The following is a 21139-nucleotide window of genomic DNA, read 5'->3' as shown; positions in this document are numbered from 1 at the left end:
TGTTTTTTTTTGTTTGTTTGTTTGTGTCCAATCTTAAGGGCCGGTGTGGTTGCAGGTTCTCATTCCAGCAGAGCAGGTCGTCACCGGATCAGCAGTTTGAAGACATTGAAGTGGAGTCAGCTGAGCTTCAGCTGGTTTTGAGTGAAAACCTGCGGCCACACCGGCCCTTTGTGGATAAGATTGGACACCCCTGGTCTAAAATCACTAATATTGGCGGTTTAGTCCAAGACTAGGCTTAATCCTTGTTCATGAAAACAGGCCGTCTTTAAATCCGCATTCAGGAAAGTTTTCCGACCTGTTTGTCTTCTAGTTAAAATGGATGATCATTAAGAAGGGAATAGAAAACCTGTTTTCTCAAGACTTGCTTATAATAGAAGTCAATGGGCAGATGCTGAATTCCATGAATAAAGGTTTTAAATATATGTCTATGCAACACGAACCATTACACTCTATTAATGCATATATTACATACTTGAGAATGGAGGTGGTTCTTCAGGGCTACTATATAGAACCATGAACACTCGACCTTTTGCATGATTAGGGTTCTTTGCATTGTGAGTTTTTCAGATTGGTGCAGAATGTGCTGTAGATGGTTGTATATTGAACCTTTGTATATTGAAAGGGTTCTGTGTAGCACCAAAAAAGGCATTATGATGTCAGGATTGTTACAGAAGAAGAACCTATGTAGAACCAACTATAGCATATTCAATCTGAAGAAGCCGTTCGTGATGCAAAGATCCCGTTAATCATGCAAAGGGTTCTTTGAGTGTTCATATAGAATCTATAGCGAACGACTTTCTTTATTAAAGAACCCTTGAGTGGCCGTCATTTTTAGGTGTGTAGGATGACAGACATGAAAGAACAACTTCGGGAAGATGTTCTCATGACGTTTTATCCAGCTTGGAGGAACACCGTGGGAAAAAGAAGTTCCCTGGATAACTACGCTATTAAAAAAGATGGTTCTTCAAGGGTTCAATGGTTGGCCGATCAGAGTGTTCTTCAGATTGCAAATAGGTTTTCTGTGGTTCTGTAAAGAACCCTTTTGAAAAGGGCTCCTTTATTGTTACAAGCTTGACATTGTAACGATAGAATAACCTTTTCTGGAGCATGCAAAGGGTTCTTTGAGTATTTAGAAGTTCTATACAGAAATATTTTCTTTACTAAAGAACCGTTTTTTTTTTTTAAGAGTGAACCAAATAATTAATTATACAGATTTACAGATTGATTTGGGTTCATTTGCAAAACATTTAATTGAAGAATCCATGAAAGTGTTCTACAAAAACACATTTTGCATAAATATTTGCAGAATTCAGCAACTGTCCATTGGCTTCTGTCGTGAGTAAGAAGGTTTCCAGTTCATTCCTAAGTGCAGGGAACTGTGTTGAAATTATTGGACATGGTAGCTGACCATCCGGTAGAGATGCAGCAGATAGAGATGAGCTTGGAAAGTGCCGTTCCTAAACCATAAGGCCAAAATTCACGATGTACTGTGTTAAAGTCCCTGCCCCGTCTTCTGCAGGCGTATAACTACTGTGCCTGTTCATATACAGCCAAACCGTATGGGTATTTTTTAGCAGTGGGACTGCTATTACATCACTGTTCCCGGCGGGGCTTTCCAACTGCAGAACCGTGGACACTGTCTGGAATTTTCCCCTCTAGTAGAGCTGCACAATATGGGCTAAATATCATAGTTATATTGGTGGTGTTTAAACTAGTACTATTTATCAGGGGGGCACAGCCCCAGATCTGGTGGGCAGCACACTTTGTTAGTCCGCTAGAGTTGTGCACACCTGCTGTATATGCTTATTGGTTTATATGGATGTCTTGATCCATTAAAACACTATAGAAATGTCTAAATTTGATCAGGATGCTCTCAGCTCACACTAAATTATTATGCAATACTATGAAAAACCTATTTTCACAATGCTACAATACTAATATTAATAATAATTAGAATATTGCATATAATTTAATATTGCAAAGGCCAATATGATGATGAGTAAAGGCAAATTTCACCTAAATTTCTGCATAATTCAATCTCTGAGATGTAAACAAAGTTATTCAACGTGTTTTGATTAAATGGGTCATGGTGGTGTAATGTATGTCTTTACAGTGGTGCTGATAGGAACCAGGGGTCGGGATATAAAACTGTCCTAAAACAGTGTCTCGTGCATCAGCGCATGTCAGGTAAACCTTTCATTAAGCCGCATTATGAGGTATTAAACTCTTCAGACGTCTGGTTCACATCACCACTTGCATCTCGACTGTTCAATTATGCACAAATTTGGAAAGATTGCCAGATGCATTAACAAGTCCAGAGCAGTGGTCTCCAAGGCTGGAGTCTAAAGTTCCTGCTTCTGACGTCCTGCAAGGAACTCAGAGTGCCTGTGTCATTTTATGTATTAACACTCTGGTTTTATCTTTTGTTTGGTGACTTTAACTGTTGATATCTCCTATTTTTGTATTATTTATTATGTGCAAACATGTAACAGAAAAAAAAAATAAAGTTTAAATTTACATGTGTTCAGTTTTGTGTGGCCTCCAAAACTATCTGGTACTTTTTTTTGGAAAGACAACAACAATACAGTCTGTATGTGTGTCTAGAGAGAGAGTGGGGCAGATAGACGTGTGTGTGTATATGTGTGTGTGTGTGTGTGTGTGTATATACATATATGTGTGAGAGACTGGGGGGCAGATAGAGATAAATATGGGAGATGGGCATGCAGATAGATGTACAGAGTTAGAGATAGGCAGATTATATATATATATATATATATATATATATATATAATTACACTCACTGGCCACTTTATTAGGTACATTGGACCCCGTTTTGCCTTCAGAACTGCCTTCATTCTTTGTGGCAGACTTTCAACAAGGGGTTCAAAACGTTCCTCAGAGATTTTGGTCCATATTGACATGATAGCGTCACGCAGTAGCTGCAGATTTGTCGGCTGCACATCTATGATGCGAAGCTCCCATTCCACCACATCCCAAAGGGGCTCTATTGGGTTGAGATCTGGTGCCTGTGGAGGCCACTGGAGTTCAGTCAACTCACTGTCATGTTCAAGAAACCAGTTTGAGATGATATGAGCTTTGTGACATGGTGCATTATCCTGCTGGAAGTAGCCATCAGAAGATGGGTACACTGTGGTCATAAAGGGATGGACATGGTCAGCAAAAATACTCAGGTGGACTGCGGCATTTAAACGATGCTCAATTGGTACTAAGGGGCCCAAAGTGTGTCAAGAAAATATCCCCCACCCCATCACACCACCACCACCAGCCTGAACCGCTGATGCAACGCAGGATGGATCCATGCTTTCATGTTGTTTACGCCAAATTCTGACCCGACCATCTGAATGTTGCAGCTGAAATTAAGACTCGTCAGATCAGGCAACTTTTTTTCCCCAATCTTCTATTGTCCAATTTCGGTGAGCCCGTGCAGATTGCAGTCTCAGTTTCCTATTCTTAGCTGATAGGAGTGGCTGCCAGTGTGGTCTTCTGCTGCTGTAGCCCATCTTCTTCAAGGGTCGACGAGTTGGTATTCCGCGTTCCTTGGTTGTAACAAGTGGTTATTTGAGTTCCTGTTGCCTTTCTATCATCTGGAACCAGTCTGCCCGTTCTCCTCTGACCTCTCACATCAACAAGGCATTTTCGTGGATCTCACTGGATGTTTCCTCTTTTTCGGACTGTTCTCTGTGAACCCTAGAGATGGTTGTGTGTGAAAATCCCAGCAGATCAGCAGTTTCTGAAATACTCAGACCAGCCCGTCTGGCACCAACAACCACGCCATGTTCAAAGCCCCTTAAATCCCCTTTCTTCCCCGTTCTGATGCTCGGTCTGCACTTCAGCAAGTCGTCTTGACCACCTCTACATGCCTAAATGCAGTGAGCTGCGGCCGTGTGATTGGCTGATTAGATAATTGTGTCAACAAGCAACTGAACTGTACCTAATAAAGTGGCTGGTGAGTGTGTGTGTGTGTGTGTGTGTGTGTGTGTGTGTATATATATATATATATATATATATATATATATATATATATATATATATATAATGAAAGAGAGATAGATATGCAGGCAGATAGATATTTAAATGTTTAAAAACAGTTCATTTCAAATAACAAATAACCATGAAGTCCATGAGACAACACTGAAATGAAGAAGATCCTGCTGCCCCCTGCTGGTCACTGGCTGTTGGTACACTTCACCTCTCCACCTGCCTTCTTGCTCATGGACATCCTGAGAAAGCTGAGCATTGTGTGCAGGTGCTGCCAGACTCCGTTACAGGGCGAGTGAACTCCAAAGCTGTTATAACAGCCTCAAGCTGTCGTTATCGCTGTCATAGCCAGGATATGATGTCATGGTGAGAGGACTGGCATCGGTACGGCTGACGTAAGTGTAGATGACAGAGTGGAAAAGCGAGTAGCCTTCGGTCTGACCCTGAGCAGACTGCTCTCTCCTGATCCTGCAGGTTCGTGCGGCCTCTGGAAAAAGTAGTCAAAGTAATTCTCCAGAGGTTTTCAGCCTAGTCTCTCTCTCTGCTGTACCTTCAGCGTAGCGTTGATTATCATGGACTATCATGGATTGTCATGGACAAGAGCAGTGGAGGTAGGCAGAAATACATTTTTGGAGTAAGCCTGCTTGGTAGATAAAATATATAGCCTATTCCTCACAGCCGTGCCTTCAACACCCTACGGTGATATGAAACAAAGCTGGACTCACCTAAACACAACCAACATTTCAACACATTTTACTATATAAAGCATCAACAAATGCGCAGCTTCTGCTCATTGAAGACCTAACTGAGCACAGCAAACGTAGAAACCTAAACCTAATCATCATCATCATCATTACCTGCTTAGTCCAGATGGGGTCGTAGTAGCAGTTGGGAGAGCAGAGAATCCCAGACGACTTCCCCGCACCTTCCTCCAGCTCATTCCCTGACACCTCAAGCCACGTCCAGGCCAAGTTGGAGATATCCCTCCAGCAGGTCGTAGGACAACCCCGGTAGGTCATGCCTGGTCCACCAGGACTACAGTCCGGTATAGTGACCGCATTACTGCTGCCACCTGTCCCAGCCTGCTACAGATCTCACCATCCCTCTTCCCATCACTCATGAACGAGACCCTGAGATACTTAAGCTCCTTCAACCTTGGGCAGGACTTTTCCCTTTACCTGGAGTGGACATACCGTGCTTTTCCGGGTTAGGACCGTGGACTTGGAGGTACTGAGCAGCATACCAACCGCTTCACGTTCACATCAGTGCATGCAGAAGGCATCAATGCAATTCAGCCAAAAGAACAACATCATCTGTAAATAGCAGAGACACCACCCTCCAATCATCCTAGGCTAAAGCATACTGCCACGGCCATTTCGTCCATTTATGTTTCACCTTTGACGAATCAATGCATTAAAGCAATGTTATTTACTTTGGAATTCAGACAAAATTCCCACCTTAGTAGAGCATTTAAACTTTGCCAGAAATCACATCCCAAGGCTCAAACCCATTCTTCTTTTTAGCCCTATCCCTCATTTTTAAGTGTCACCCTAACCCCTTGGAACAAAGTTACAAAGGGTAGCGCTTGAAATCTTGCCCTAAAAATGGGACAAACCTCAAATAAATAAATAAATAAATAAGGTTTGTCCTCTGACCCAGCAGTTTTGGTTAGAGGTCATGGACAAGCTGTCATAGATTTTGGACCTTGTCATCTGTTTATGTCCCATTGTAGCGCTTCCTCACTTCCAGCACCCAATCACCTCAAATCCTTTATATTCATCTCACTTCATTTCATTCAAATTTTAAAAATAACACAAAATCATTCGAGGAAATCTGGTCGCAATTTTTACAATATATTGAGAGCTGATTTCTCTCCAAACTCATCAGGAAAGGGTTAAAACCCCTACCTAGGATTTTGAGCTGGGGTGTTTGGAGGGGTGTTGGGTGGTTGTGGTACCACATTACTTAATATCTATACTATCGTTAATAAACAACGAGTTGTGACATTAATAGCAAAGTGAAAAAGGAAAAAAAAGCTGGGTGGTGGTGTGGGCAAGGAATGTTGCCACTAGCGCCGCTCTGTAGGCGACCCTGCCCGTCTGCAGGGACAGCAGAGGAGGGGAAAGTTCAGCTCCTCACTGCTGGGCTTTAGTTACATTTAGGGATCATACGCCTTCAAAGAGGGGGGCAGTTATTTATTATCACCCCCCTAATTCTTCAGTGATGTGAAGCTGAAGTCAGAGATTCTCCAGATTCTTGTTAGAATTTTCCCGTTCCACCTTAAATGGAGCTGCAGTTACATTCTGGAGCTTCAGGCGTCAGAACTGCTGGACTATTTAAGGTGGAACGGGAAAGTTAGCTAGATAGCTACCGAGACGTTAGCATGCTATTAGTGATTTTTTATGCTTGTTATGAAGAAAAACGACCAAAATCCACTGAAACCACATTAAACTAAGATAAAACGGTGGTGATCGTGATTTAACAGAGGAAATTCTCACATTTGTGGGTTTCTTTGGTCTCTTGTTCTCCGTCTCGCCGGGTTCTCTGTTTTTCTCATATCTCTCTGTTTGGAGTCTCTGAAAAACCTCCGTCTGGAGGGTCATGTAGCCCTAACACTTCACCCCACCCCTCTATCTCAACAAGAATCGGGACGCCCTACACCTAGAACGTGAACACGCAAATCAGAGGGCTGAGGGCTCAGAGGTAGGGGCGAGGGGTGAAATGGGATTGGGCCTAAGAGGTGTGTCCCAATACTTTTGTGCATACAGTGTATTTCTCATCTGATAAACACTTGTCTAAAATCTCTTATCAGTGCTTACACCAGCCATCGATGCCTGAGTTAACAGCTATGCACTGGGTAGTTCACTCAAGGTACTGCAGATAAACTGTGAAAGTGCATCAAAGTATCAAAGTAACACCATCAGTGTTACTTCCAGAGGTCTTAAGGCAACAGCTTCAGTGTTAATTGAACATACTTGGCGTTGGCACTGGCTATTGCGCTGTGGAACTTGGTAAACCCACTTCAGAAGCAGCTATATTATAAATTATATGAACCTCCAGAACCCAGTAAGAATGAAATCCATTCAAACTCTGGACACATCTGCAAATCATTTCTCCAAACACTTAGCTGTACAGAATGAGATAAGTTTACGCCATAAACCCTCCACCAGTCTCGTCCCTGGTGGCGATAAACTATTTTAATATACTGTGTTTGGGACAAAGCTTTCACTGTGCTGTGACTCTCCACTGAGTGCCCACAGCTCAGTACTTACAGCTAAGCAGGGGGCCGTAACCAGTCGTTTAATTGTAGGCCCGTGCAGAGGCACAGGGGCATAAAGGGACCGGGGGAGAGAGCCGGACTGAACGAGCGCTGCTCTACTCCCAGCATCGACTTACAGGGTTCTTATTTACGAAGCAATTTGCGTGGCTACATGCTTAAAAATGGGGTTTCATGAATGGGCCTTTTCTTACATACGGTTCTAGAGCGAAGTTAACTGGTAATGTTAGGTGGAGGCTCTTTAAACTTTAAAAAGGTTGTTTCCTCTGAAAGTTCTTTGAGGAACCAAAAGCGTAGTTGTCCATTGGGCTCTGCGATATGGACAGTATGCTGGTATTGGTATGTATGCTGGTATTTTAATAGATGTATTAAAAGTTATTGTAAGATAAAATATGTTTAGGAGTCAAAAGTGTGCAGCTGCATTATTTTCACCAAAGTAATGGACTTTCGTTGGAGATCATGAACACCTTGGTTCAGAAACTCTTCTCTAATAATCAATAACTAATTCGCACACACATCTACTAAACTGCTGATCTTTCTGGGTCGCAGGGGGAGCTGGAGCCCATCCCAGCGGTCATCGTGCGGAAGGCAGGACACACCCTGGACAGGTCGCCAATCCATCACAGGGCAGACAGACAGACACAGACAGTCGCTCACACCCAGGGACAAAAGCACGTCCAATCGGACTGACTGCACGTCTTTGGACTGTGGGGGGAAACGGAGAACCCAGAGGAACCCCATGCAGACACGGGGAGAACATGCAAACTCCACACAGAGAGGACCCCGGTCACCCGGCCGGGGAATCAAATATTTTTTTTATTTATACAGCACTAGAGCTATAAACTAGAACAGAACAGAACAAATGAGAATAGAAAAGAACAGAAAATAATAGAACAAAGCAGAACAGAACAGAACAGAACAGAATAGAACAAACTAGAACAGAACAGAATAGAACAAACTAGAACAGAATAGAACAGAACAGAGTAGAACAAACTAGAACAGAATAGAACAGAACAGAATAGAACAAACTAGAACAGAATAGGACAGAATAGAACAAACTAGAACAGAATAGGACAGAATAGAACAAACTAGAACAGAATAGAACAGAACAGAACAGAATAGAACAGAATAGAACAAACTAGAACAGTCTAGAACAGAACAGAATAGAACAAACTAGAACAGAATAGAACAGAACAGAACAGAATAGAACAAACTAGAACAGAACAGAACAGAATAGAACAGAATAGAACAAACTAGAACAGTCTAGAACAGAACAGAATAGAACAAACTAGAACAGAATAGAACAGAACAGAACAGAATAGAACAAACTAGAACAGAACAGAACAGAATAGAACAGAATAGAACAAACTAGAACAGTCTAGAACAGAACAGAATAGAACAAACTAGAACAGAATAGAACAGAACAGAACAGAATAGAACAAACTAGAACAGAACAGAACAGAATAGAACAGAATAGAACAAACTAGAACAGTCTAGAACAGAACAGAATTAAACTTCATGTACTTTAAGACAGAGTACAGTAAAGACTGTGGTAATAACCGATGGGCTGCAGTGTTAGTGGCAGTGACCCCTCCTGTATAACAGTGGACGCAGTCCATCCACAGAGCTTCAGTTACTGTGTAGCTCCATAAAGAAGCATAAGCTCACGAGCAGGACCACCTCATGAAACCAGGACCACTCGCCAGTAATGTGTCAGAGGTTCATCAATCACTGCTACAAAGGATGCTGTACGAGGACTGGGCTGGTTTATTGATGCTGTGGTTATGAGTTTATTATGAAGTAGAGATAATACAGCGCAGCATTTTGTGCTTACAGTAAGATTAGGATTGTCCTCTGTGGGCTCCCGTACTATGTATATGTAACACCAGCTACGAGGCCAGCAGGGCACCATTTAAGGTGGAACGGGAAAACAAGAATCTGGAGAATCTCTGACTTCAGCTTCACATCACTGAAGAATTAGGGGGGGTGATAATAAATAACTGCCCCCCTCTTTGAAGGCGTCTGATCCCTAAATGTAACTAAAGCCCAGCAGTGAGGAGCTGAACTTTCCCCTCCTCTGCTGTCCCTGCAGAAGGGCAGGGTCGCCTACAGAGCGGCGCTAGTAGCTGTTAAAGAAGTAATTTTTTATTTCTTTATTATTTTTTTTTGTTTATTTGAGCTTTGTTCCATTTCATAGGGCAATATTTCAACCACTACCCTGTAACTTAATTCCAAAGGGGTTGGCGTGACACTCGAAAACAAGGGGTAGGGGTAAAAAGAAGAAATGGGATTGGACGCTTAATCATTGAATTCAGGTGTTTCATTCAGTCTCGTTGCCACAGGTGTATAAACTCAAGCACCCAGCCATTCATCCTGTCTTTACACACATTTGTAAAAGAACGGGTCTAAAGAGCCTCTGTATTCGAGTGGGATGCTGTAATAGGAGGCCACCGCTGCAATGAGTCAGTTCCTCACATTTCTTCCTTCCCTGATATTCCACAATCAACTGTAAGTGTATTGTAGAAAAGTGGAAGCGTGTAGGAACCACAGCGGCTCAGCCATGAAGTGTCAGATCACGTAAAGTTACAGCGCGGGTCGCCGAGTCGCTGAGTGTGAATGTTGCCAGTGCTCTGCTGATCAATAGCTGCAGAGCTCGAACCTCCTCTGGCATCAACATCAGGACAGTAACTGAACGCTGGGAGCTTCATGGCAGGGTTTCCATCACTGAGCAGCTGCAAAACCTACATCACCAAGCCCAATTCCAAGTGTTGGCTGGAGGGGTGTAAAGCGCCGCCGCTGGACTCTGGAGCAGTGGAAATGTATTCTGTGGAGTGACCAATCAGCTTCTCTGTCTGTCAGTCTGATGGACGAGTCCGGGTTTGGTGAATGCCAGGAGAACGTTACCTGCCTGACCGCACTCTCCCAGCTGTAAAGTTTGGTGGAGGAGGGATGATGCTATGGGGCTGTTTTTCAGGGTTTGGTCTAGAACCCTTAGTTCCAGTGAAGGGAATCTTAAAGCTTCAGCACCAAGACACTTTGGACAATTATAGTCTTCCAACTTTGTGGGAACAGTTTGGTGAAGCACCTTTCCTGTTCCAGCATGACTGAGCCCCAGTGACCAAAGCAGCTCCATAAAGTCATGACTGGGTGAGTTTGGTGTGGAAGAACTTGACTGGAATGGCCTTCACAGCCCTGACCTCAACCCCATCCAACACCCTCTCGTCCAACATCAGTGTCTGATCTCACAAATGCTCTTCTGGATTAATGGATACAAATTCCCGCAGAAAGACTCTGGAATCTCGTAGAAAGCTTCTCAGAGGACTGGAAGCTGTTAGAGCTGCAAAGGGAGACCAACTCCTTATTAATGCCTATGGGTTTAGAATGGGATTCATAAAAGCTCCTGTATGTGTCCCAATACTTTTGTCCATATAGTGTATCGTGTTATCTGTTTTGAGAATATGACTTCTGAGAGGACAGAAGTGCTCAAACAACATCTCCACCGTATGGACCTCTTCCCAAGAGTTTTTTTATTTAGACCACTTTTATCATTCATTTTCAATTCATGTAACGACTGTCTGTAAAGGAGCTTTCCGAGGCATTACACCCTTCAGATGTCTGGTTCCTATCACCGCCACTCAGAACAATCCTCTGCAAGTTTCTCTAGAAGTGAACAACTCGCACCACACCACTCTCACGGACGTTCTCCACACAATTAAAAAAGGAAGATCAGAAATGTGTTAACTGGTGTAAACGAGTTTCCATTATTCGTTCGCTACATTAGCCTCATTGCTCCAGTGCAAAGCTACAGACACTAAATGTTCCTTGACCGGTCGACTATTTAGGGAAAGAGCATTTAGATTCTGGCTGAGCGTCACTTTAAATTCTCATCGTTTCATGCGGTCATGAAGGGCAGCGTTAAGCTTTCCTGCGTCAGTGAGCGACTGCAGGCAGAGCCCCTCCTCGGCAGGAGGCCTGGGTTTTATTGCCACTGCATTGAGAGAGAGAGAGAGCGAGAGAGAGAGAGAGAGAGAGACAGAGAGAGAGAGAGAGAGAGAGAGAAGGAAAGAAAAAGCAAAAGAGAGAGAGAGAGAAGAGAAAGGTAAAAGGCACGAAGAAGGAGAAAGAGAGAGAGAAGGAACAGAAGGAAAGAAAAAGCAAAAGAGAGAGAGAGAGAGAGAGAAGAGAAAGCTAAGAAGAAAGGAAGAAAGAGAGAAGGAAAGAAAGGGCCGAGTAAGAAAGAGAGAGAAGGACAGAAAAACAGCAAGAGAGAAGTTAAAAAGAGAAAGAGACAGTGAGAGAGAAGGAAAGAAAGAGCAAAAGAGGGAGAGATAGACAGAGAGAGAGAGAGCGAGAGAGAGAGAGAGAGAGAGAGAGAGAGAGAGAAGAGAGGTCAGAAGAAAGAGGCAGAAACAGAGAAGGAAAGAAAGAGCGAGAGAGTGAGAGAGAGAGAGAAAGAGACAGAGTGAGAGTGTGTGTGAGAGAGAGACAGAGAGAGAGAGAGAGAGAGAGAGAGAGAGAGAGAGAGAGAGAGAGAGAGAAAGAGAGAGAGAGAGAGAGAGAAAGAGAGAGAGAGAAGAGAGGTCAGAAGAAAGAGGCAGAAACAGAGAAGGAAAGAAAGAGCAAGCGAGAGAGAGGGAAACAAAGAGCAAAAGAGGGAGAGAGAGAGAGAGAGAGAGAGAGAGAGAGAGAGAGAGAGAGAGAGAGAGAGAGAGAGAGAAGAGAGGTCAGAAGAAAGAGGCAGAAACAGAGAAGGAAAGAAAGAGCGAGAGAGTGAGAAAGAGACAGAGTGAGTGTGTGTGTGAGAGAGAGACAGAGAGAGAGAGAGAGAGAGAGAGAGAGAGAGAGAGGTCAGAAGAAAGAGGCAGAAACAGAGAAGGAAAGAAAGAGCGAGAGAGTGAGAGAGAGAAAGAGACAGAGTGAGAGTGTGTGTGTGAGAGAGAGAGAGAGAGAGAGAGAGAAAGAAAACGCAGCGCCAGCGAAATCACAGTCGTGAACGCGCCCCGCGTGAACGCGCCCCTCCAAAACCGTCGGGCCGAGCGCTCCTGCCTGTTTTCGAGTTTGGCTGCTGAAGCTGAAGCGCCATGTGGGCCGTGTTGCTGATGTGCGTGTGCGCCGCGTGCGCTTCGGGGGTCGCGGACGCGCGCGTCAGCAAGCGCTATGTGATCGGCGGCTGCCCGGGCCAGTGCGACCGGGCAATGTGTCCGGCCATGCCCAAGCTGTGCACCACCGGCCAGGTGCTGGACCAGTGCGGCTGCTGCCCGGTGTGCGCGTCCGGCGAGGGCGAGGCGTGCGGCGGCGTGGGCAAGCTGGGCGACCCGGTGTGCGCGGAGGGGCTGGAGTGCTCGGTGAGCGGCGGAGGGGTGGGCTACACGGCCACGGTGAGGCGCAGGGGCCAGAGCGGCGTGTGCGTGTGCATGAGCGGCGAGCGCGAGCCCGTCTGCGGCAGCGACGGACAGACGTACAGGAGCGCGTGCGAGCTGAGGCGCGTCAGCGAGAGAGCGCGGAGACTCCAGCAGCCGCCCGTGCTGCTCGTGCAGCGCGGCGCGTGCGGCCAAGGTAAGAGCGCACGCGGGCTCTCAGGTGTGACTCTCCCTGCATGCCTGTGGATTTCGTACAGAAGCCGCAAAGGGTCATGGATTCTCCGTAATAACGACTTATTTCATTTGCTTTCTCGAGATCTCGGCATACTTGTCGTTATCACTGCAAAACGAATGTTGATTCTCGAGATCTCCAGCATTAGAAGGTGCACTGTTTTGAAAGCCTGATATAATGATATAATGTAATAAATATTGTGAGATCTCGAGAAAACAACATTTGTTGTGTCGTTATAATTATATAACTTTAAGAAAACAAACAAAAAAATGAAAATCCAAATTTAATTTGCTTTCTCGAGATCTTGCGCTATTTCCCATGAATGTTGTTTTCTCGAGATCTCTTGCATTATAACAAACATCATGTTGATAATGTTTATGTTGTGATAATGGAATAAATATCTTGAGATCTCAAGAAAACAACATTTGTGGCGGTGTGATACTTGTACAGTATTTCAAGTACGCAAATAAAACATTGGTTATGTCATGATACTGACATAAATAACTTGGGATCTTGAGAAAAGCCTCGAGACTGACCTGTAATGGAATCCAGAGCCTTTAGTGTGGAAACCTTTACACCTTAAAGGGCCAGCGATCCTTTACTGCGCTTCCCCTGATAGCCACTTCATTTCTTTTGTTTTCTTGAGATCTTGTTATATTTGTGGTGAGTACTGCTAAACCAAAGTTCTTTTCCCAAGATAAATGTCTTTAGGTCTCGAGAAAACAGCACTCATTGTGTTCGGATAATTATGTATAAAAAAAGAAAAGAAAGAAAAACGTGACGTTATTACGGACAAACGGTAAAACAGGCCAGTCCATGGCTGATCTCCAGATCTCAAATAACATAACAGACATTGTTCTGACACCTGTCCACAAGTCATGCGGTCTTTAATGACGTGACTTGGAGACCCAGAGTGGCCCTTTAGGGCTTCCATACTTCAGGGCTTAACCCTTGTGTGGTGTTGCGGTCCTGAGAGACCCTTTACAGTGTTTACCACAAGAAAAATGACTATCAGCTCCACTGACCGTATAGCTGCACTCTGTAGTTCTACAGTTACAGACTGTAGTCCATCTGTTTCTCTGATACTCTGTTACCCTGTTCTTCAGTGGTCAGGACCCCCATGGACCCTCACAGAGCAGGTACTATTTGGGTGGTGGGTCATTCTCAGCACTGCAGTGACACTAACGTGGTGGTGGTGTGTTAGTGTGTGTTGTGCTGGTGCGAGTGGATCAGACAGCAGCGCTGCCAGAGTTTTTAAATGCTGTGTCCACTCACTGTCCACTCTATTAGACACTCCTACCTTGTAGATGTAAAGTCAGAGACGACAGCTCATCTGCTGCTGCACAGTTTGTGTTGGTCATCCTCTTGTCCTTCATCAGTGGTCACAGGACGCTGCCCACAGGACGCTGTCGCCCACCCCTATATTGAATGATCTTAATATTCTCACCACAATCTGACAGTGAGGAGCAATAAAAATAGTAGCTGAGGGGTGATGGTGGTGAGGTGGTGGGGGGGGGGGGGCATCAGCGTATTTTGGGGTCTATTTAACGCCACTTTGGCATTTTCTGCTTTTGACTCAGAATTGACTTTGAGGCATTTGCCTCTTAGCAGTATCGCTGCGAGATCGGTCTAGTCTATCCGTGCTTCGGCACTGCGCCCTGTGTTTGTGTCTGGTCTTGTATTTGGCTGTTTGTGGAGACCAAATGTCTACAGGATGATGGAAAACATGAACGTTTTGCCATTGTGGTGGCATCTGGCTGTTCCCCATGAGGAAAATAATGCGTTTACTTTGGTTAAGGTTAAGGTCTAGACACAGCACCGTTTAGATGCAGTCATGCAGGAGGAAATGGAAACGAACCACAAAGCCAGCAATACAAACATGTAGACGTGCTGTAGTTACAGTTACAGAGTGAAAATGTGAACTTGGACGCTTTATGGTCTTCTAGGGCACTTCAACTTCTAATAGAGCCATAGTTTTCGCCTACTCTCTGTCAGTGGTGCGGTACGTAATAAGGATGGATGTGCTGCCCGAAACGACTACAGAATGTGTGTATATTCACTTTAAAATGCGCCAAGATACGGAAAAAGTTCGCACACATGGCCGTTTAACGCCAGACGGAAAGATAACGACATTACATTAAAAGCTCGTTCTGAGTCAAGCCAGTACAGCTAATTAAAATTCAATCATAATCAAACGGACTAATTTAAAACAACAGGTTTTTCACAAAGGCAGGTTGCACAGATATTACAAATTAAAGAGGGCTTCCAGTTAAGTTCTTCCAACTTTTTGACTCAACATTTTTTGTATAATTCAATTATTAAGGTGTAAATAAAGTCAGTCAGAGCCAATAAAACCTCTAACAGCTCCCTACTTACATTAAATTATAAGTCCAAGCCTGAGACCACATTGAACTTTGAAATGTGAAAATGAAGACTTGTATTGTTATGCCAGTGATATCATTTTGAATGAAAAACTTCGTATTATTATTATTGTTATCATTATTATTTGGATTGACAGGAAAGCAAAATAGAAATATTTACACTAGGCGTTTTTTTTTTAACATAATTTTAAAATGCCTGTTGCTATTTACATTGTAGGCAAATTTTATGATAAATGGACCAAAAGAAACGTCCCAAAATGACTTGGAAAGACGTCTGGTTCCATTGACTTACATTAAAAGTTAAGTAGGTTTTTCCCTTCTCCTGTAAAGTTGCTATTTTGGAGATTTCTTATTGTCCGACAACAGCGCTCTCTCTGTCTCTCAGCGACTTACAATTTGAGCATTTTTTAGGTATAAATGTCCAAGGACTCTTATTGGTGTAGTGTAGGGTGGGGTTACCCAGGTGGGGCATTGAACCCCAGTCTACAGCATAGAAAGCAGAGGTGTTACCCACTACACTAACCAACCACAACAGGTGGAAAATAGTCGAGTTTGTAGATACCACAGCCCCTGGTTCCCATCGCCAACACTGTAAAGAAAGATGAGCATCTTTCTCTGTTTTAACTCAAACGGCTCTGAATGACTTTGTTTACATGTCATCGATTGACTTATGCAGAAAATTCGAAATATTGGTGGAATCCTTCTGTAATAACTGCTGCTTGGAAAACAAATACATTACAAAAATACACTAATACCTGACAAAAATAAGAGTCTTGCTGTTGCCGAAGTAGTTGCTAGGCAGTTAAAAAGATCTGACCCTTTAGAATATTTTTCTAGATTCAAAGGCTAAATATGCCCCTTAATGAATATAACATGAAACAGAATCCTTAATGCTACACCGAAATATGAAGGTGGAGTTAAATCTAACCATTAATGTAATGTTAACTGTCTAAGAGACACTAATGTGGATTGTAGGTTTTCTGTGTGGCTGGTCTTACTAATCATGGTCAGGCCAGCTAGTCACAGTATAGCGTCCACTACACTGCTGTTCTGTCCACTTCTGCAAATGCTTTAGTGTTTGTGTCCCGTTGTGGCAGCTGACATGCACACGATATCTCCACCCTTCTGGTGCATTAGTCACCGGCTTTCATCATCTGGAAAACAATACACCCATTTGAGAGTGTTTTCTTTTGTTTCCTGATAACAGCTCCCAACTGTAACGGGAGAATATGTAGTCCAGCGCAGCAAAGCAGCAGCGCAGCAAAGCAGCAGCGGAGCAAAGCAGCAGCGCAGCAAACCAGCAGCGCAGCAAATCAGCAGCGCAGCAAACCAGCAGCGCAGCAAACCAGCAGCGCAGCAAACCAGCAGCGCAGCAAACCAGCAGCGCAGCAATCTCAGTGTTACTGAGCTCTGCTAAAGCCTGAGTAGACTGATAAATCAATGTGATCAGTTATTAATCTCAGTGTTACTGAGCTCTGCTAAAGCCTGAGTAGACTGATAAATCAATGTGATCGGTTATTAATCTCAGCGTTACTGAGCTCTGCTAAAGCCTGAGTAGACTGATAAATCAATGTGATCGGTTATTAATCTCAGCGTTACTGAGCTCTGCTAAAGTCTGAGTAGACTGATAAATCAATGTGATCGGTTATTAATCTCAGCGTTACTGAGCTCTGCTAAAGTCTGAGTAGACTGATAAATCAATGTGATCAGTTATTAATCTCAGCGTTACTGAGCTCTGCTAAAGTCTGAGTAGACTGATAAATCAATGTGATCAGTTATTAATCTCAGCGTTACTGAGCTCTGCTAAAGTCTGAGTAGACTGATAAATCAATGTGATCAGTTATTAATCTCAGCGTTACTGAGCTCTGCTAAAGCCTGAGTAGACTGATAAATCAATGTGATCAGTTATTAATCTCAGCGTTACTGAGCTCTGCTAAAGCCTGAGTAGACTGATAAATCAATGTGATCGGTTATTAATCTCAGCGTTACTGAGCTCTGCTAAAGCCTGAGTAGACTGATAAATCAATGTGATCAGTTATTAATCTCAGTGTTACTGAGCTCTGCTAAAGTCTGAGTAGACTGATAAATCAATGTGATCGGTTATTAATCTCAGCGTTACTGAGCTCTGCTAAAGCCTGAGTAGACTGATAAATCAATGTGATCTGTTATTAATCTCAGCGTTACTGAGCTCTGCTAAAGTCTGAGTAGACTGATAAATCAATGTGATCGGTTATTAATCTCAGCGTTACTGAGCTCTGCTAAAGCCTGAGTAGACTGATAAATCAATGTGATCAGTTATTAATCTCAGCGTTACTGAGCTCTGCTAAAGCCTGAGTAGACTGATAAATCAATGTGATCGGTTATTAATCTCAGCGTTACTGAGCTCTGCTAAAGCCTGAGTAGACTGATAAATCAATGTGATCAGTTATTAATCTCAGTGTTACTGAGCTCTGCTAAAGCCTGAGTAGACTGATAAATCAATGTGATCAGTTATTAATCTCAGCGTTACTGAGCTCTGCTAAAGCCTGAGTAGACTGATAAATCAATGTGATCAGTTATTAATCTCAGCGTTACTGAGCTCTGCTAAAGCCTGAGTAGACTGATAAATCAATGTGATCGGTTATTAATCTCAGCGTTACTGAGCTCTGCTAAAGCCTGAGTAGACTGATAAATCAATGTGATCAGTTATTAATCTCAGTGTTACTGAGCTCTGCTAAAGCCTGAGTAGACTGATAAATCAATGTGATCGGTTATTAATCTCAGCGTTACTGAGCTCTGCTAAAGCCTGAGTAGACTGATAAATCAATGTGATCGGTTATTAATCTCAGCGTTACTGAGCTCTGCTAAAGCCTGAGTAGACTGATAAATCAATGTGATCAGTTATTAATCTCAGCGTTACTGAGCTCTGCTAAAGCCTGAGTAGACTGATAAATCAATGTGATGATCAGTTATTAATCTCAGCGTTACTGAGCTCTGCTAAAGTCTGAGTAGACTGATAAATCAATGTGATCGGTTATTAATCTCAGCGTTACTGAGCTCTGCTAAAGCCTGAGTAGACTGATAAATCAATGTGATCGGTTATTAATCTCAGCGTTACTGAGCTCTGCTAAAGCCTGAGTAGACTGATAAATCAATGTGATCAGTTATTAATCTCAGCGTTACTGAGCTCTGCTAAAGCCTGAGTAGACTGATAAATCAATGTGATCAGTTATTAATCTCAGCGTTACTGAGCTCTGCTAAAGCCTGAGTAGACTGATAAATCAATGTGATCGGTTATTAATCTCAGCGTTACTGAGCTCTGCTAAAGCCTGAGTAGACTGATAAATCAATGTGATCGGTTATTAATCTCAGCGTTACTGAGCTCTGCTAAAGCCTGAGTAGACTGATAAATCAATGTGATCGGTTATTAATCTCAGCGTTACTGAGCTCTGCTAAAGCCTGAGTAGACTGATAAATCAATGTGATCAGTTATTAATCTCAGCGTTACTGAGCTCTGCTAAAGCCTGAGTAGACTGATAAATCAATGTGATCGGTTATTAATCTCAGCGTTACTGAGCTCTGCTAAAGCCTGAGTAGACTGATAAATCAATGTGATCAGTTATTAATCTCAGTGTTACTGAGCTCTGCTAAAGCCTGAGTAGACTGATAAATCAATGTGATCAGTTATTAATCTCAGTGTTACTGAGCTCTGCTAAAGCCTGAGTAGACTGATAAATCAATGTGATCAGTTATTAATCTCAGTGTTACTGAGCTCTGCTAAAGCCTGAGTAGACTGATAAATCAATGTGATCGGTTATTAATCTCAGCGTTACTGAGCTCTGCTAAAGCCTGAGTAGACTGATAAATCAATGTGATCAGTTATTAATCTCAGCGTTACTGAGCTCTGCTAAAGCCTGAGTAGACTGATAAATCAATGTGATCAGTTATTAATCTCAGCGTTACTGAGCTCTGCTAAAGCCTGAGTAGACTGATAAATCAATGTGATCGGTTATTAATCTCAGTGTTACTGAGCTCTGCTAAAGCCTGAGTAGACTGATAAATCAATGTGATCAGTTATTAATCTCAGCGTTACTGAGCTCTGCTAAAGCCTGAGTAGACTGATAAATCAATGTGATCGGTTATTAATCTCAGCGTTACTGAGCTCTGCTAAAGCCTGAGTAGACTGATAAATCAATGTGATCGGTTATTAATCTCAGCGTTACTGAGCTCTGCTAAAGCCTGAGTAGACTGATAAATCAATGTGATCGGTTATTAATCTCAGCGTTACTGAGCTCTGCTAAAGCCTGAGTAGACTGATAAATCAATGTGATCAGTTATTAATCTCAGCGTTACTGAGCTCTGCTAAAGCCTGAGTAGACTGATAAATCAATGTGATCGGTTATTAATCTCAGCGTTACTGAGCTCTGCTAAAGCCTGAGTAGACTGATAAATCAATGTGATCGGTTATTAATCTCAGCGTTACTGAGCTCTGCTAAAGCCTGAGTAGACTGATAAATCAATGTGATCAGTTATTAATCTCAGCGTTACTGAGCTCTGCTAAAGCCTGAGTAGACTGATAAATCAATGTGATCAGTTATTAATCTCAGCGTTACTGAGCTCTGCTAAAGCCTGAGTAGACTGATAAATCAATGTGATCAGTTATTAATCTCAGTGTTACTGAGCTCTGCTAAAGCCTGAGTAGACTGATAAATCAATGTGATCAGTTATTAATCTCAGTGTTACTGAGCTCTGCTAAAGCCTGAGTAGACTGATAAATCAATGTGATCAGTTATTAATCTCAGTGTTACTGAGCTCTGCTAAAGCCTGAGTTATTAAGCTTGGTAGTATACGTACAATATAATTGGCCATGTCTAAAAAAAAAAAAAGGAACCTACTTCACACTCATGGATTTCAAATCAGTATTTAGAAGCCAAAAAGTCTCTCCTTCAAATAGTCTCTTTCAAATAAAAGCAAAACTAGAAAGATTCCGAAATGTGTTCCATACCAGACACTCATAATGGGTAATTTATCCACTGTCTAACTCATTTTTATAGCTCATATAACAGTTATGAGAAATCCTTTTGAATGTTCAGAGTGCAGAAACAGACTGCAGTCCTACCTCAGTGCTTTAACCCTTGCCGGTTGTACAGGAGCACATACTACTGTGGCCCACTGGACCTTGTCATTAGATGTAAACCAGAAATAGAATGTTTTCTTTCTGTAGAACGACCTTAATGCGTGTGGGTGGGCGTATGGGTGCACCATGCTGCATTTTAGTGCAGTAATTGTGGGGTTTTGTATCTGAAGACACAGCTTAAAAAGAAAGGCAAAGCTGTTATTATTATTAATTTGAAGTTAAATGGCTGTGATGTGTGTCCTTGTCTTTAAATAGCAGGCAGAGGCTTCCTTTCAGCAGGTTTCGGCCCAAGTTCCTGTCCACTGAAGTACACAGACTGTCTGATGTAGTCTAAAATCACCACAGCTCTCAGAATCTGACGTTTACGGAGAGTTTTAGCAGCATCCAGCTATTCATGCTTCTGTTTATCGTCCAATGGGAGACAAGCGATTATCAAGCTAAATGCCCGAAGCGAGGAATTGAATCTCTACTCACCAGTGAGTCTGTCAGAGCGAGATAAAGGCCTTGTTGCTGAACCAAGAAACATGCATAACAGCCTATTTTAAAAAGTTATTCCTGAGTTGTGTTTGAAACCGTAAGTAGCAAGTAAATTAGATATCCATATGTGTTTGTTGACCAGTGACTACAAACAGTCTGTGATTGGTCGTTTGCATGACTCCTTCCAATCAGAGATGGAATTTTTCAAAACCTAATTGATCTGACTTACAAGCCTGTATTTCACCCTGATAAACTACTTTGGTTTTTCTGTTTAACAGAACAGCTGATTCCTAAATC

At 42.8% G+C, this 21139-nt stretch overlaps 1 protein-coding gene across 1 annotated transcript in view; it reads left to right on the top strand.

Annotated features, from left to right (window-relative positions):
- The first annotated feature begins 12234 nt into the window (after positions 1–12234).
- The window catches only part of htra1a (HtrA serine peptidase 1a), a 70872-nt gene continuing 61967 nt past the window's right edge, over positions 12235–21139 (top strand). Inside the window, exon 1 of the mRNA XM_017719345.2 lies at positions 12235–12832. Within this exon, the coding sequence (XP_017574834.1) occupies positions 12358–12832 (475 nt within the window). The 5' untranslated portion in view covers positions 12235–12357. The remainder of the gene's footprint in view (positions 12833–21139) is intronic.

The sequence above is a fragment of the Pygocentrus nattereri genome, chromosome 10 (genome assembly GCF_015220715.1).
Source record: "Pygocentrus nattereri isolate fPygNat1 chromosome 10, fPygNat1.pri, whole genome shotgun sequence".
NCBI classification, from domain to species: domain Eukaryota; kingdom Metazoa; phylum Chordata; class Actinopteri; order Characiformes; family Serrasalmidae; genus Pygocentrus; species Pygocentrus nattereri.
Note: the sequence above shows the minus strand (reverse complement) of the source record. Positions and strands in the feature narration are given on the sequence as shown.